The 17,251-nt window shown below is 40.4% G+C and overlaps 1 protein-coding gene across 25 annotated transcripts in view; it reads left to right on the forward strand.

Moving 5' to 3' along the window:
• Positions 1-17,251, forward strand: part of UBAP2 (ubiquitin associated protein 2) — a 136,927-nt gene that overhangs the window by 46,206 nt on the left and 73,470 nt on the right. For 20 of the 25 annotated variants that reach the window (XR_014817758.1, XR_014817760.1, XR_014817764.1 and 17 more), the window contains exons 3-4: positions 15,258-15,335; positions 16,855-16,965. Coding sequence is in view for 7 of the 25 variants with exons in the window: in XM_084979833.1 (XP_084835959.1) it covers positions 15,258-15,335; positions 16,855-16,965 (189 nt within the window). In the remaining 18 variants the exon portion in view is untranslated. Of the gene's footprint in view, positions 1-15,229; positions 15,336-16,854; positions 16,966-17,251 lie in introns of all 25 variants that reach the window. The other 5 variants (XR_014817761.1, XM_084979836.1, XM_084979835.1 and 2 more) reach the window with 1 other exon arrangement.

The raw sequence follows: 17,251 nt of genomic DNA on the forward strand, positions 1-17,251 counted from the left end.
CCACTGCATGCAGCAGGTACCCCCCCCCCCAAAAGGTAGGTAGTATGTGATAGGAAAGAGGAAATACTGATTCAGATATAGTAGGATGTTACTCCTGACTTATTTAATCCTGAACTTTTTTTTTTAATATATATATATATTTTTAGTTTTCCCACTGTACAGCAAGGGGGTCAGGTTATCCTTACATGTGTACATTACAATTACATTTTTTCCCCCACCCTTTCTTCTGTTGCAACATGAGTATCTAGACAAAGTTCTCAATGCTATTCTGTAGGATCTCCTTGTAAATCTATTCTAAGTTGTGTCTGATAAGCCCCAGCTCCCGATCCCTCCCACTCCCTCCCCCTCCCATCAGGCAGCCACAAGTCTCTTCTCCAAGTCCATGATTTTCTTTTCTGAGGAGATTGAACTTTTTCTTTGTTAGCATCTGGGCCACCTCCTTTTCTTGTTCTGTTTTTTTTTGACTGAGCCTGTGCCATGCATAAATTCCTGGGCCAGGGATCAAATCTGCACCACAGCAGCGACAACACTGGTTTCTTAAGCCATTGAGTCACACAGAAACTCTAGGGTAGATTTTAATAAGATTCATTTGTATAAAATATGGAATGTTAAATAATCCCTCCATCTCAATTTGTTTGTATTCTTTTTTCTTTCTTTAAAAATTATTTTTATTATTCAATGAATTTTATTACATTATTATATTTATAGTTGTACAACAATCATCACAACCAAGTTTTATGATATTTCCATCTGAAACCCCCAGTGTATCCCCCTACCCTCCAACCTTTCTCATTTGGAAATCATAAGTTTTTCAAAGTCTGTGAGTTAGTATCTGTTCTGCACAGAAGTTCATTGTGTCCTTCTCTGAGATTCCACATGTAAGTGATAGCATTTGATGTTGGTGTCTCACCATCTGACTGACTTCACTTTACATGGTAATTTCTAGGTCCGTCCATGTTGCTGCAAATACCGTTATTTCTTTCCTTTTAATAGCTGAGTAATATTCCATTGTGTATATTCATTCTTTCTTTCTTTCCTTCTTCCTTCCTTTCCTTTCTTGTCTTTTTAAGGCCGACCCAAAGCATATGAAAGTTCCCAGGCTAGGGGTCGAATCGGAGCTGTAGCTGTTGGCCATAGCCACAGACACAGCAACTTGGCATCTGAGCCACATTTTTGACCTTCAACACAGCTCAGGGCCATGCTGGATCCTTAACCCACGGAGCAAGGCCAGGGATCAAACCTGGGTCCTCAAGGATACTAGTCGGGTTCATTACCACCGAGCCATGATGGGAACTCCCTAAAATCACTTGTTAATAATCATTCATACCCAAGCTCCCTGTTGATGTTAAGGGACCAAGGAGATGGACTCAATTAATTGTTGCATCACATTTTTTAGTTTAATATTAGCCTTGTACCTTGCTGCTATCAACAGACATCTCTCTGTTTAGCACTTGCTTCTAAATATATTTACCCTGCTAGGTATTTAATCACAACTGATTAAGAAAGACTGTCTATTGTGGGAAAAATTTGGACTTTTTGTACTGGGTCCTCCTTGTATAGATGAATGATTATTTAAGAAAATACTTGTTTCCTTGGTGTTCCTGTCGTGGCTCGGTGGTAAACGAATCCGACTAGGAACCATGAGGTTGCAGGTTTGATCCCTGGCCTTGCTCAGTGGGTTAACGATCCGGCGTTGCCGTGAGCTGTGGTGTAGGTTGCAGATGCAGCTCAGATCTGGTGTTACCGTGGCTCTGGCTTAGGCTGGTGGCTGCAGCTCCGATTCGACTCCTAGCCTGGAAAACTCCATATGCCAAAGGAGTGGCCCAAGAAATGGCAAAAAGACCAAAAAAAAAAAAAAAAAAAAAAAGATAATACTTGTTCCCTGAATAGCCTCTTATCAGAGAAGAGATATAAGTTCTGAGTAATCACAGATGCAGTCCTGCTAATTAAAGACTTAATTAATATATTAAAACAGACATTTCATTTTGTTGTTTATTAAATCAGGAAGGATTAAACATTAAAAGTGATTTGTTGTTTTTTCTTTTTCTTATTACTCAATGAATTTATTACATTTATAGTTGTGCAATGATCATCACAATCCAATTTTATAGGATTTCCATCCACAACCCCAGCACATCCCTCACCCCCCAAACTGTCTCCTTTGGAAACTATAAGTTTTTCAAAGTCTGTGAGTCAGTATCTCTTCTGCAAAGAAGTTCATTGGGTCCTTTTTTCAGATTCCACATGTCAGTGAAAGCATTTGATGTTGGTGTCTCATTGTCTGACTTCATAAATGTGATTTGTTGTTAATGTAAAGTGTCTCCATCTTCCACCCAAATAAAATCCTTGGAATGATTTCCAGAGAGTCAGTGTCCAGAATGGAGGAAGGAGGGCTGTCTTACTGCTAAGTACTGTCCCTAATAGTTTTTCCATTGGATCTTTGGGGATGGCTCACTTTATATAATTAGAAGAAAAAAGCCGCCCACTGCGCTTTGAGAAGGATTCCTAGACCCTCTGATTTGTGGTTTTTTCCCCTTAAAAAAAAATGTTTTGTGAGACTGTCTCGCAGCACTATTAGTAAAATTGTTCATGTTCATTTATCTATTAGTTCTATTCTGGGAAGTATTGTCTGAGGAAGCAACCTGAAATTGGAGGTGGAATGTGTGTGTCTGCATGCGCTTGATTCCACGAGATGCTTGTTGCCCAGTTCTAGGATGTCTAATGATAGAGGTGTGCTGAGATACCCAGTCGAGGTAGCAGGGTGTAAGAGAGATGGTGAGGTCTGTGGAATCTGTATAAACCTCCATTGGGGTCCTGAGTTTGCCACTTTACTAATTACTTAAATCTCTTTGAACCTCAGATTTTTTTGCTTTTTAGGGGTCTCACCCTAAGCATGTGGAAGTTCCCAGGCTAGAGGTCGAATCGGAGATACAGCTGCTGGCCTACACCACAGCCATGTAAATGCAGAATCCAAGCCTTATCTGAAACCTACACCACAGCTCACGGCCATGCCAGATCCCCGATCCACTGAGTGAGGCCAGGGATTGAACCCCCAGCCTCATGGATACCAGTTGGATTCGTTTCCGATGTGCCAGAGGGAGAACTCAAATCTCAGATTTTTAAAAAAAATGTGCTTTTGAGAGATCAGATTTTCAAGAGTAGTGCTTTTAATTCCTGAATATCCCTTATCCAGATCCCATAGTAAACATTTTTACCATGTTTACTAATTTTTCCTTTTCTCTCTCCTTCTATAAAGGATAAACTACACACAGCCTTTCTCCTGAACCTTTTGAGCATAAGCTGCAGATATGTTGCATCTTTACCCCTAAATACTTTAGTTTGAATATTTTTAAAAAACAGACAAGGCCTTATTTTACGTAATCACAATACAGTTATCAAAAATCAGGAAATTCTCTTTCTAATGTAATATATACATTATATTCATACTTTTTCAATTGTTTCAGTAATGTTCTTTTTAGCTAATTAAGTCCTTGACCATACATTGTATTATTCAGGGGTCAAGTCTCTTTAGTCTCCTTTAATGTACAACTTCCTCTGTTGCATGACATTAAAATATTTGAAAAATACTGGCCATTCATTTGTAGAATGTCTCCCAATTTTGGCTTGTCTCATACTTCCTCATAATTAGAGGGGGTATGCATTTTTGGTAGAAATACCACAGAAATCTGTCCCCCCCCCCCCCTTTTTGGCCGCCCTGCAGCATATGGAGTTCCTGAGCCAGGGATCAGACCTGAGCCACAGTTGTGACCTGTGTCACAGCTGTAGTAATGCTGGATCCTTTAACCCACGGTGCCAGATGGGGATTGAACTTGCATCTTGGTGCTGCAGAGATGATGCCAGCCCCATTGTGCCACATTGGAAACTCCTGGTGATGTGTTCAATTTTTTTTTTTTTTAAATCTTTTATTTAGGCAGGCTCCTGTAGCTCCTTTTATTTGGGGTGGCCCATGGGAGGTCCCCAGGCTAGGGGTTGAATTGGAGCTGTAGCCATTGGCCTGCACCACAGCCACCCAATGCCAAATCTGAGCCACATCTGTGACCTACACCATAGCTTAGCAACGGCAGATCCTTAACCCACTGAGCAAGGCCAGGTATTGAACCTGCTTCCTCATGGATGCTAGTCAGATTTGTTTCAGCTGAGCTGTGATGGGAACTCCAATCCATTCTTAATGCATCATATCATGATGTACAAGACAGGTTTGTCTTATAAGCCAGTTATCCGTTTTGTTACTTGGTTGTCTGTTACCATCAGGGGATATTAAAACCTTCCAATTGTGTTTGGAGTTTTTGTTGTGGTACATGGGGGTAACAATCTGGCATTGTCTTTGCAGTGACTTGGATAACTCCCGAGGCTCGGGTTTATTCCTTAGCCTGGTGTAGTGAGTTAAAAATCTGGTGTTGCCTCAGCTGTGGCTCTCATTTGACCTCTGGCCTATGAACTCCCATATGCCACATGTGTGGCAGAAAAAGGAAAGAAAAAAAACCCTCCGGTTTTTAATTTAATTTGTATTATTTTTTGTCTTTTTTTGGCCTGCAACCTCAGCATATGGAAGTTCCCAGGGTAGGGATTGAATTGAAGCTGCAGCCTCTGGCCTGTACCATGGCCACGGCAGTGTGGGCTCCGAGCCACTTCCGTAACCTACACCACTGCTCATGGCAGTGCTGGATCCTTAACTCACTGAGTGTGGCCAGGGATCGAACCTGTGTCCTCATGGATCCTGGTCGGGTCCGTTACCCCTGAGTCATGATGGGAACTCATTCTAGTTTTGTTGTTGTTGTAGCTTTTTTTTTTCTTTTTCCTTTTTTCCTCTTCAGGGCCGCACCAGTGGCATATGGAGGTTCCCAGGCTAGGAGTCGAATCAGAGCTACAGCTGCTGACCTATGCCACAGCAGTAGCAACGCAGGATCCAAGCCACGTCTTTGACCTACACCACAGCTCATGGCAATGCTGGATCCTTAACCCACTGAGCAATGCCAGAGATTGAACCTACAACCTCATGGTTACTAGTTGGATTCATTTCTGCTGAGCCACGATGAGAACTCATTCTAGTTTTTTAAAAGGTAAAATGCACTATGAAAAGTTACTTTACCAGTGAAAATGGGTTTGTTTTGGAATAGCAGAGAATTGTAATTCAAAACAAGTCATGGTAAAAACCATAGGCAAGTCCCACAAACAAAGGAGAGGAATGTTAATAGAGAAAAAGGAGGAAGTTGGGAGGGGTTGTTTTGAACAAAAATTAATAGAGAAGAGTAGTAAGTTTGAGGGTAATGAGCTTTCTCATTAGCTGAGTTGCTGGAGTAGTCGATTTCTTGTGGGGATGCAATGTACATCTTTTTCCTTTCTGGCCTTTTTACTGTAATTGACCTCTAGTGGTTCTACATGAGCACTTCCCCTTCCAGCCTCCTGATTCTCTTTTAGTGAAGTTTCCCTTTATGAATTTTCAGAGTATTTACTTTGAAAGATGGTTGTAGGGAATTAGAAATTGCATAAGTTGTATTGAGAAAGTGGTAACTTAAACTCATTTTTTTTTTTTTTCCTCTTGTCTCTTTGCCTTTTTCTAGGGCCGCTCCCTCGGCATATGGAGGTTCCCAGGCTACGGGTTGAATCAAAGCTGTAGCGGCCGGCCTACACCACAGCCACAGCAACACGGGATCTGAGCCATGTCTGTGACCTATACCACAGCTCATGGCAATGCTAGATCCTTAACCCAATGATCGAGGCCACGGATTGAACCCACATACTCATTGATGCTAGTTGGGTTTGTTAACCACTGAGCCATGAAGGGAACTCCTATTTCATTTATATCTACTGTAGTTTCTGCTGTTTCTGTCTTTAAAAACTGGGGAACTCCCTGGTGGCTCAGCGGGTTAAGAATTTGGCATTGTCATTGTGGCTCTCGTTACTGCTGTGGTCTGCCTAGGAACTTCTGTATGCTGTAGGAGTGGCCAAAGAAACAAACAAAAACTGTTCAGGAGTGTTCCCACTGTGGCTTAGTGGGTTAAGAATCTAACTGCATCTTCTCAGGTTGCTGCTGGAGGTGTGGGTTTGATCCCTGGCTTAGTGCTTTGGGTTAAAGGATCTGGAGTCATCACATCTGTGGCATAGGTAACAGCTGTGGCTTGCATTCAGTCCCTGGCCTGAGAACTTCCATATGCCATGGGTACAGCCGTTAAAAAGGCAGAAACAAAAGAACAAAAACCTGTTCAGAATCAATGTTTTGGAATAATTATAATTTGCAAAAAAATTGAAAAATGCTTCAGGTCTCTATACCATTAAGCCACCTTCCTATTTAATGCTAACATTTTATATCACATGTTGGCAAACTTTTTCCAAAAGTCAGTCAGCAAATATTTGATGCTGTACAGATCACACACAATCTCTGTTACATGTTCTTTCTTTGTTTTGTTGTGTAATAACCTTTTTAAAATGTTAAAACCTTTTTTAGCTGGCACACTGTACAAAATCAGATCCTAAGCTCTAGTATACTAACTGCTGTTTTATATAATTATTTGTCAAAACTATGATAGTAGTATTGGAATAATATTAATAGGTAAATATAGACTTTATATATGTTTTCCTAGTTTTTCCAAGGCCTTTTTTTTTGGTTCCAGAATCCAGTCCAATTTGTTGTCATGTCTCCTTAGTCTCTTCTGATCTTTAACAGTTTTATCAGTCTTTCCTTGTTTTTTTCATGACTATTACTCATGTGAAGAGTATATTTATCTCTCTCTCTCTCTTTTTTTTTTTTTTATGGTTGCACCTTTGGCATATGGAAGTTCCTGGGCTAGGGGTTGAATTGGAGCTGCAGTTTCCAGCCTACACCATAGCCACAGCAACTTGGGATCCAGATCTGTGCCCTACACCACAGCTTGCATCAACACCATATCTTTAACCCACTGAGCTAGGTCAGGGATCAAAACCCACATCCTCATGGTTACTAGTTGGGTTTGTTTCTGCTGAGCCACAATGGGAACTCATATTTATCAGTTTTTGAAATAATTAATTGGTGGAGTTCCCACTGTGGCACACTGGGTTAAGGATTTAACTGCAGTGGCACGCATTGCTGCAGAGGCGTGGGCTCTGATCCCTGGCCTGGCACAGTGACTTAGAAGAATCCAGCATTGCCGTATTGTGGCCAGCATAGTTCACAGCTGAGGCTTGGATTCAATCCCTGGCCTGGGAACTTACATATACCACAAGCGTGGCCATCAAAAGAAAAAAATTTAATTGGTTACTTATCATTCTCCAAAGGTGTATAAATTAGAACTTTAAAAAAAAAACTTTAAAGTACTACTATAAATATTAAAATAATATAAATATTAAATAAATTTAGGATGTAAACATTTGAGAGGTTTTGGTTATTTCTAGTTATCATTTGAAGTTGAAATTCCATCTTTGGTCAGGTCTCTCTGTTTTTTTGTTTTTGTTTTTGTTTTTGTTTTTGTTTTTTTGTCCCGCGGCACATGGAGGTTCCAGGCTAGGGGTCGAATTGAAGCTGTAACCGCCGGCCTACAACAGAGCCACAGCAACGCGGGACCTGAGCCAGGTCTGCAACTTACACCACAGTTCGTAGCAGTGCCGGATCCTTAACCCACTGAGCAAGGCAAGGGATTGAACTTGCAACCTCATGGTTCCTAGTCAGATTCGTTAACCACTGAGTCATGATAGGAACTCTCTTGGTCAGGTCTCTTTAAATTGGATCCTGACTTGGTTGTGGTAATCCTTTTTTTGTGCCTTTTAGGGCCACACCTGTGGCATGTGGAACTTCCCAGCTAGGGGTCTAATTGGGGCTACAGCTGCTGGCTTATGCCATAGCCACAGCAATGCCAGATCTGAGCCTCCTCTGCAACCTACACCACAGCTCACAGCAATGCCGGATCCTTAACCCACTGATTGAGGCCAGGGGTTGAACCCTCAACCTCATGGTTCCTAGTCAGATTCGTTTCTGCTGTGCCACGATGGGAACTTCTGGTTCTAGTAATCTTTAATGTTTCTTTATAAACTGGTATGAAAAGATACTCTAGCGTTATCTTATGCAATTCCTGCTATGTACCTAGCTCATATATTGCTCAAAGGAATCTTGCAGCTTTTAGTGGGAAAGGGCACTCAGAGACCTCAATCTGCTAAGTGATATTTATTGTTACTGGGTTTGTCATTGTTTTTAGGTTTCTCCAGTGGACAGAGTTAAAGGCCTCATGAGTTAATGTTGATAGTTCACATTCAGGACTATCAACATAGGGTTTTCTCATCTTGTATGTTACATGTTTATCACTTCTACACTGAGAATCCTAGTTTCCTCAGAACCAGGGGATAGAGTCATTAGAATTTTCCAAAATTACTTATTTGCTTTATCCCATTTTATGTGTATAACAGGTTTTTGTTTTTGCTTTTTGGGGTTGTACCTGAGACATATTGAAGTTCCCAGACTAGGGGTTGAATCAGAGCTGCAGCTGGCAGCCTATGACACAGCCACAGCAACTTGGGATCAGTGTTGGGTCTTTGACCTACACCACAGCTCACAGCAATACTGGATCCTTAACCCACTGAGCGAGGCCAAGGATCGAATCTCTGTCCTCATAGAAACTAGTCAGATTCATTTCCACTGAGCCACAATGGGAACTCCTATAACTGTTCTTAAGAATAACAGTATTGATGCTATTGCTATGTTTCCCCCATTCTTACCCCATCTCTCCTGTGCCTAGTGCTGTTTTTATTTATACTTAGTTCTGAACTTTGGGTACTTGGCTTTTTTATTCCAGGTGCCTCCATAAATGTTGGCTGATGATGCATTTTTGGCACACAGAAGTTCCTGGGCCAGGGATCGAATCTGAGCCACATTGGTGGCAATGCTGTATCCTTAACCCACTGAACCACATGGGGATCAAACCTGTGCTGCCACAGAGACAACGCTGATGTTTAACCCAGTGAGTGCCACAGTGGCAACTCCCACCATTGGCTTGTTTTTATGTTTTTGTCATTGGCATCAGAATTAGACATTACTAAATATAAATGTTGACTTTCTTTTTTTTTTTTTTTTTTTTTTCTGGCTGTGTCCATGGCATGTGGAAGTTCCCAGGCCAAGGACTGATTGAACCCGCACCACAGCAGTGACCTAAGCTGCTGCAGTTATAATGCTGGATCCTTAACCTGCTGTGTCACAAGGGAACATCTCTTTCCTTTTTTACAATTTCTTTTTTACTTGTTCAATATTTGGCACTTCTTTATCTCCCATTTATTTTTTCTTTTTCCTTTTAAATTTGATATTACTTGCTCAACTTTTTTTTTTTTTTCTTTTCTCTTTTTGGCAGCATATGCAGTTCCCAGGCCAGGGATCAGATCTGAGCCATACTTGTTACCTATACTCATAGCTGCAGCGATGCCAGATCCTTTTAACCTACTGCACTGGGCTGGGTATTGAACCTGTGTCCTGGTGCTGAAGGACACCACCAGTCACGTTGCGCCACAGTGGGAACTTAGTATTTTCTTTCTTTTCTTTTTTTTTATTTACTTGCTCAACATTCGATGCTTCCTTTTTTCCCATTTCTTTATCTTTTCTTTTTCCTTTTTAAACTTTTTTTTTTGACTGAAAGTATTTTCCTCTTTCACCTTTTATTTCTCTTATAGCCTTAACTGTTTGTTTTCGTATTCCTTCTAGTTTAGTCTTTACTTACATTTCTAAATTAGAAAAAGTTAACCATACGTTATTTTATTTTTTTTTTGTCTTTTTGCCATTTCTTGGGCCGCTTCTGCTTCATATGGGAGGTTCCCAGGCTAGGGGTCGAATCGGAGCTGTAGCCACTGGCCTAGCCAGAACCACAGCAACGCAGGATCCGAGCCGCGTCTGTGACCTACACCACAGCTCGCGGCAACACCGGATCGTTAACCCACTGAGCAAGGGCAGGGATTGAACCCGCAACCTCATGATTCCTAGTCGGATTCATTAACCACTGCACCACGACGGGAACTCCCATGCTCTCTTTTAGTACATTTTGAAGCAGAAGATGGCGGTTTTGCTTTGTTCTTAGGCACCTTTTGGTGTACTTTCATTGGTTATGGGAGTATTATCCAGCTTATTCTTTAGAATTCTCTTACAGTACCTTTGCATGGGATTTGAACTTTATTTTCTGTTGCTCCTTTTTATGTGAAATGAGTCTTAGACTTTTACATGGCAGCATGGTTCAGAGTGGCTTTTGTAATTGCAGAGTGTTTCCTTTTTTTCTGTGCCATTATGTTGGCTTTCTGAGATTTCCTGGCTCTGTTCTCTTCCCCTAATGTGGGTTTTTTAAGAGTTTCCTATTTATGTGGCCCAATTTTGAGTTTCCTTCCAGTAGTTTCTCTTGATGGGAGCTCTTGCTGGCTTAGTCACAAGAGTTAATAATGGTGGAGTTCCCGTTGTGGCTCATTGGTAATGAACTTGACTAGTATCCTTGAGGATGCAGGTTGGATCCCTGGCCTTCCTCAGTGGTTAAGTATCCAGCATTACCATAGGCTGCAGTGTAGGTCGAGGATGTGGCTTGGATCTGGCATTGCAGTGGCTTTGGGGGAGGCTGGGGGCTACAGCCCCAATTCTACCCCTAGCCTGGGAATTTCCATATGCTACAGGTACAGCCCAAAAAAGGAGTTCATATTGGTAATTTGGTAATTTCCCCAGCCTGTAAACCTTTCTGCAGTCCTGGCACTTAGTTTGCCATTGGAGTTGTCAAGACCCTACAGAGCTGTATGCTGTTCTCAGATTGTCCCACCTTGCTTTCTAGCGAATACCTCTTGGCTACTTGGGGTTTTCCTGTTCTTGGACCAGTCGTACACCCCAATGCTTGCCCCTGCTTCCTTCACATGGTGCAATTGATACCATGCATGTCTTGTATCTGTTTTTTTGTTTGTTTGTTTTTCTTTACCTGTTTGTATTTCGAGGTTTATGAGGGATGCCTTGTCACCTAGTTTGAGTCTCTGTTGTTGTCAATGGGATTTTAGTTTTGCTATAAAGTTTCAAGAGTAGTTTATGGAACTCTCTGTATTTTATCAAATTTTTAGCATGGTTCCACTTTGCTTTTTAAGGCCACACCTGCGGCATATGGAGATTGCCAGGCTGGGGGTCTAATCGGAGCTTCAGCTCGTGGCAACGCTGGATCTTTAACCTACAGAGCAAGGCTAGGGATCAAACTTCCAACCTCATGGTTCCTACTTGGATTCTCTGGGCCATGACACGAACTCCTGGTTCCACTTTTTTTCCTGTCATGTTTTTTCCTTTATTTTGTTATTTTATGTTGTGTATACACACAGACACACATATGCATTATTTATTGTTCTGAACTGTTTGAGGTTTATTAAGTACATTTTTGTCTTTTACCCTTTAGTATTTAAGTGTCTCATTTCCTAAGAACAAAGATAGTTCTTTACATAAACACAAATTCCATTATCAAATTTTGTAAATATATCATTGCTAGTGTTCTTCACAGTTCATATGTCAGTTTTGTCAGTGTGGCACTTTCATTTATTCCATTAATGTCCATTACTTCAATAATGTCCTTTATACTACATTTCTGTTTTTCAGTATAGAATCATATGTACCCTATTTGGTATGCCTTTATAGTCTTCATTAATGTGGGACACTTCTTAGCCTTTCTTTGTCTTTTGAAATAATAGCAATTTTGAGGAAGACCAGTTACTACATAAAATGTTCAATTTGAATTTGTCTGATGTTCCTTTATGATTACATTCAGGTTATAAATCTCTTGTTGGAATGACATGTAACTGACATTGAATCTGAGTACCACATGTAGGGTCACATAATATCTATCTGCTTCTCAGTGAGGATGTAAATTTTGATCATTAAGTCCAGGTTTTGCCCATTTCCCCTATTTTTAAAATAACTGTGTTTCAGCCAATAGCTAAAAAATAATCTTGAGACAGAGACTTTGATTGAGACCTTGTGTAAATAGTTTCTTCCTTATTACTTTTCCCATTTAGAGTTATCATTTATTGATGATTATTGTTTGAATTAATCTTTACTCTGTTGGTTGCAAAATGAAGATGTTTCAATTCTGCTATCTCTTTCTTACTCTTTTTATCATTGCCATATTAGTAAGTGTATTTTTAAAGATTATCCCTACTAGTGACCTAAGAAACAAAAGTCAAACCAAATACAGACCATTTTTACTTTTCATTGGTTTTATATATGTGTGTTTATTTATTTATTTATTTTTAAAGGATTTGGTGTTAACCCACTGAGGGTTAACCAGTATTCTCATGGGTACTAGTTGGGGTTCGTTACCACTGAGCCACAGTGGGAACTCCCTTTATTGTTTACATTTGTACTTTTTTTAAACTGGAAAGATTTTGAGAAAAACATTCTGTTTTATACTGTTGATGGAGTATAAATTTCTTCAGCCTTTGTGTAGAGCATTTTTGAGCAGATGGTATGAAACACCTTGTAACATTTTTCTAGACATTTCTTTGACCCAATAGTTTCATATCTTTGTATTTATTCTGTGAAAGCTATCATGGATGTATTTAGAAGTTTAGTTGTAATAATGGCTCCCTGTAACGTTTGGATAGTAATGAAAACTTTGTGGAGTGTAAGTAAAGTGCAGGACCTGTCCAGTAGATTTTTATGCAGCCAGTAAACATTATGATACTGATATTTACAACAGCTTGCGTGCGAGTGTTGTCCCAACAAATTAGTATAGTTAGTTTTTTGTTTTTGGTATCAGAGAAAAACATGTAAGTGCCAAATAAATAGTTTTTGGTACCAGATAGTTAATCTTATAGGTCACTGTAATTTTCTTGTGGGCTGTGTGAAAAAAATTTTTTTCTTTGCTTTTTAGGGCTCTACCCGTGATATATGGAGGTTCCCAGGCTAGGGGTCAAATCAGAGCTACAGCTGCCAGCCTATGCCACAGCCACAGCAACACCAGATCCGAGCCGTGTCTGTGACCTACACCACAGCTCATGGCAACACTGGATCCTTAACCCACTGAGTGAGGCCAGGGATTGAACCTGCAACCTCATGGTTCCGAGTCATATTCGTTTCTGCTGTACCATAACAGAAACTCTGAAAATTTTGTAATTTAAGGAAAATTAATGGTAGCAAGCCATGAGCATTCATGTGCTTTTTAGATTTGAATCTCAGAGAGTGGAAGAAAGTGATATTAGGGAAAATGGGCAAATATTAATCATGTAGGCTTTTACCACCAGAAGCACCAGTGGTTGACTTTCTTTCCTCACAGGTTGCCATTACCCAAAACTGAAATGTATAGTGTGGAAGTGCCATCTTTCCAGAACTCAGCGTTCCCTGTGGGTTTCCCTTTCACCCCGCCCGGTTATTTCATACCTTGGGTCCTTTTGCTTTATCATTGGGTCTTCTCACGTGAGGGTTTATGTAAAGAAGGTGTACATATACACTGGTTAGGATTGAGGTAAAATTGACAGTATGTATAGATGCGGTTTCTGAGCAAACACCTTTCTGGGGGTAATGCAGTAGCAGTGCGATTGAGTTCACAGTAGGCATAGTTTCGGATGGAGAGATTGGCCAATAGATTGGAGGGAACAGGCCAAAGCTGGCTAGAGCTTGTATAATCAGCCACCGGCATGGACTGGAAAGCCCTTATGAAATGTGTCTTTACAATGTAAAAATTACTAAACCCCGCCCCCCCCGGCATTGAGATTATTAGAAATCTGTGTTAAAGGTAAAAATGAAGCATTGTTTATTGTTGGCACTTTTTGGGTTGTCCTCCCACCCCCAAGCTCATTTAGTCATTTAAATGATTTAAAATATTTATGTTGGGAGTTCTTAATATAGGTTTTAGCTGGCACTGGTAACTTTATTTAATAAACTGTTTTGGAGGAATTTTAGATTTACTATAAAGTTGCAGATCAGCCTTCCTCTATATCCCTCACCCAGTTTTGTTGTCTAAATCATGGTACCTTTGTCAAAGTCAAGAAACCAAATTGGTATGTGACTGTTAACTCACTGCACAAGAGTTACACCTGTCTATAATTTTTTAAAAATACCTTTCTAATTTTTAATTGCCAGTAATGCTACAAAAGGGAACCTCAGAAGCTTAGTAATTTCTTTCTTTTATTTTTTTTTAGGAAAGGGATTTTGAGTGATAAAAAGCAGCTTGGAAAGAGTTTTTTACCCAGTTGACTAATTTTAGTGTTTGAAAACTAAAAAAAAAATTTTTTTGTTAAACTAAAACCATTTTAAAATTTATGGTTATAGAGTTCCTGTCATGGCGCATCAGAAACAAATCTGAATAGAAACCATGAGGCTGCGGATTCAATCCCTGGCCCTGCTTAGTGGGTTAGGGATCCGGTGTTGCCATGAGCTGTGGTGTAGGCTGGCAGCTGTAGCTTCAATTAGACCCCCTAGCCTGGGAACCTCCATATGCCACGGGTGCGGCCCTGAAAAGACAAAAGAACAAAAGAAAAACTTGTGGTTAAAGAGCATGGTGAGAAAAAAAGAATGTATACATGTGAAAATAAAATAAAATTGTGATTAAAGGGAGTAGTTCCCATCATGGCTCAGTGGAAATGCTTCTGACTAGCATCTATGAGGATGCAGCTTCAATCCTCAGTGAGTTAAGGATCCAGCATTGCTGTGAGCTGAGGTGTAAGTCGCAGACAAGGCTTGGATCTGGTATTGCTGTGGTGTAAGCCAGTGGCTATAGCTCCAGTTAGACCCCTAGCCTGGGAACCTCCATATGCCGTGAGTGCAGCCCTAAAAAGACAAAAAAAATTGTGGCTGAAAATGAAAATCTAACTTTAAAAATAATTTTTATTTAGGTAAATACAGCTTTTTTCTTTTTCAGAAGTGACCTTTTTTTTGGGCTTTTTTTGCTTTTTTTGACAGCAAGGCTAAGTCTGTATCTGTGTCTTGGCAGTTTCTGCTGCTTCCTATTCTTCCACTTTGCGCTATGCTGTTACTTCATCTCTCCAAGGGAAAGAAAATTCAAATGAAGGACATGGCTAATGAAGATGAACAGGACTTTAGGTCATTTGGCCAAAGGAATGGGCCCTTTGTGCTGTTTAACTTGATGGTTATTGACCTCATGGGAACACATTGTATACATTTAAGAGGTCTAAAATCAAGAGTCCGTCTTTTTTCTTAGTTACTCATTATTTCTGTTACCATAGTGCTGTAGTGCATGAGAATTTTTATCTGTTTATGCCAGATTTTGGCACCTAACATTTTTTTTTTTGTGCTCAGATCTTTAACAATTGTACGTGCTTTCCAGGCAACAGCTGAACAGATGCGTCTCGCTCAAGTGATCTTTGATAAAAATGACTCAGAGTTTGAAGCTAAAGTTAAACAGGTATGTTTCTGGCAAAGGATACTATCTTTTTAAAAATCTATACTAAATTCTAAATTTAAAGTATGCTTCTTGCTTAAGTTTCAAGTAACTGGATTTTGAACTTGTGATTAAATACCTGCATTTGTTCCCTGATGATAGAGAAACCTATGTTGTCCCTAAATCTGTTGTGTTGAAAACATTAAATAGCTTAATATCTCTTGTTAAAGGGAATACACTAAGATTTTCTTGATTACTTCAAACATAAACCCCCTGTTGAGCCTCCTTGAGAAAATAATATGTCTGGGAGTGAGTTTTATGATAACTGCCAAATTCTGTTTTTGAGACCTTGGGGTGTTATAACTTATTTTGTATGTAGAATGTTCTAATCCAAGAAGTGATAGCCTGGTTCTGAACATTGTCGGAAACAGCTGGACTATGGAACAGTGCAAAACAGTTAGACTGAATGATCTGCTAATCGTGGCCACATACACATGGTCTTTGGGAAACATATAGTCCTACTTAATATTTGAGTAGTTCAGAAATTTAGGGCTCCCAGACCATTGAACTAGTTGGAGCAGTTAGATAGCTGATCCTGAGGATTCTGAGAATGTTGGTATATATGTATATGTGCTGCTGATTAAGAGTCTGATAACTCAGTCACCGTGGAGGATGGTTGATTTGTAGGTTGACTTTGCCAGTACTGATAGGAATACATGGGGTAGCCACAAAAACAGGTCAGTCTGATCTTGGATCCTAAGTTCAAAGTCTGGAAGAGGCTGTCTTCATGTGGAAGGGCTGCCTAATTTCTGTCTTTTTTGCCCTTTTTTTTTTTTTGGTTGCATCTGTGGCACATGAATGTTCCCAGGCCAGAGATCAGACCTGACCCACAGTAGTCACAGCACTGGATTCTTAACCCAGTGAGCCACCAGGGAACTCTAGTTTCTGTCTTTTTATAGTAGACTATTGAAATTAATATGAAGTGTCATTTTTGGTTTGTTTTTTGTTTTTGCTTTTTTGCTTTCTAGGGCCATACCCGTGGCATATGGAGGTTTCTAGGCTAGGGGTCTAATCAGAGCTACAGCTGTTGGCCCATGCCACAGCAATGCCAGATCCTTAATCCACTGAGTGAGGTCAGGGATAAAACCCGCAACCTCATGGTTGCTAGTCGGATTCATTTCTACTGTGCCATGACGGGAACTCCTGTAGTGTCATTTTTTTGTTTGTTTTTTGTTTTTGTTTTGTCTTTTTACCATTTCTTGGGCCACTCCCGTGGCACATGGAGGTTCCCAGGCTAGGGGTCGAATTGGAGCTGTAGCCGCCGGCCTACGCCAGAGCCACAACAACACGGGATCCGAACCATGTCTGCAACCTACACCACAGCTCAGGGCAATGCTGGATCCTTAACCCACTGAGCAAGGCCAGGGATCGAACCTGCAACCTCATGGTTCCTAGTTGGATTCGTTAACCACTGCGCCACAGTGGGAACTCCCTGTAGTGTCATTTTTGGATTCCGCTAATCATTTTCTAATAATTTCAACAGCTTATGGAAGTGACAGGAAAAAATCAGGATGAATGCATAGTGGCCCTACATGACTGTAATGGAGATGTCAATAAAGCTATCAATATATTGCTGGAAGGGAATTCAGACACAGTAAGTATTATTAATTGATTTGCAATGGTAAGATTGGTCTCCTGCCCCATATTACATTTTCACCTTCACCTTATTTGGGGGTGGGGGTGGAGGGGATTAAGGGTGCCATTCCATATTTGTTTTAAGTCCAGAAAGAACACTAACCTGAAATGACTGTTTTTGTTATGTATGGTTTCTTCATGAAGTTGTAGAATCTGAAGACTTGAAAGAGAACTTGGTCATCTCCTCCAGCTTTACACAGTTGCCAAAATTCTCTGGGCCTGTGGACATTTTCACCACCTGAAAA

Source organism: Sus scrofa, chromosome 10, assembly GCF_054392235.1.
Source record: "Sus scrofa isolate SSC_HxYL_T2T_F1_AM1 chromosome 10, Sscrofa_HxYL_maternal_Yorkshire_Landrace_v2.0, whole genome shotgun sequence".
Taxonomy (NCBI): Eukaryota; Metazoa; Chordata; class Mammalia; order Artiodactyla; family Suidae; genus Sus; species Sus scrofa.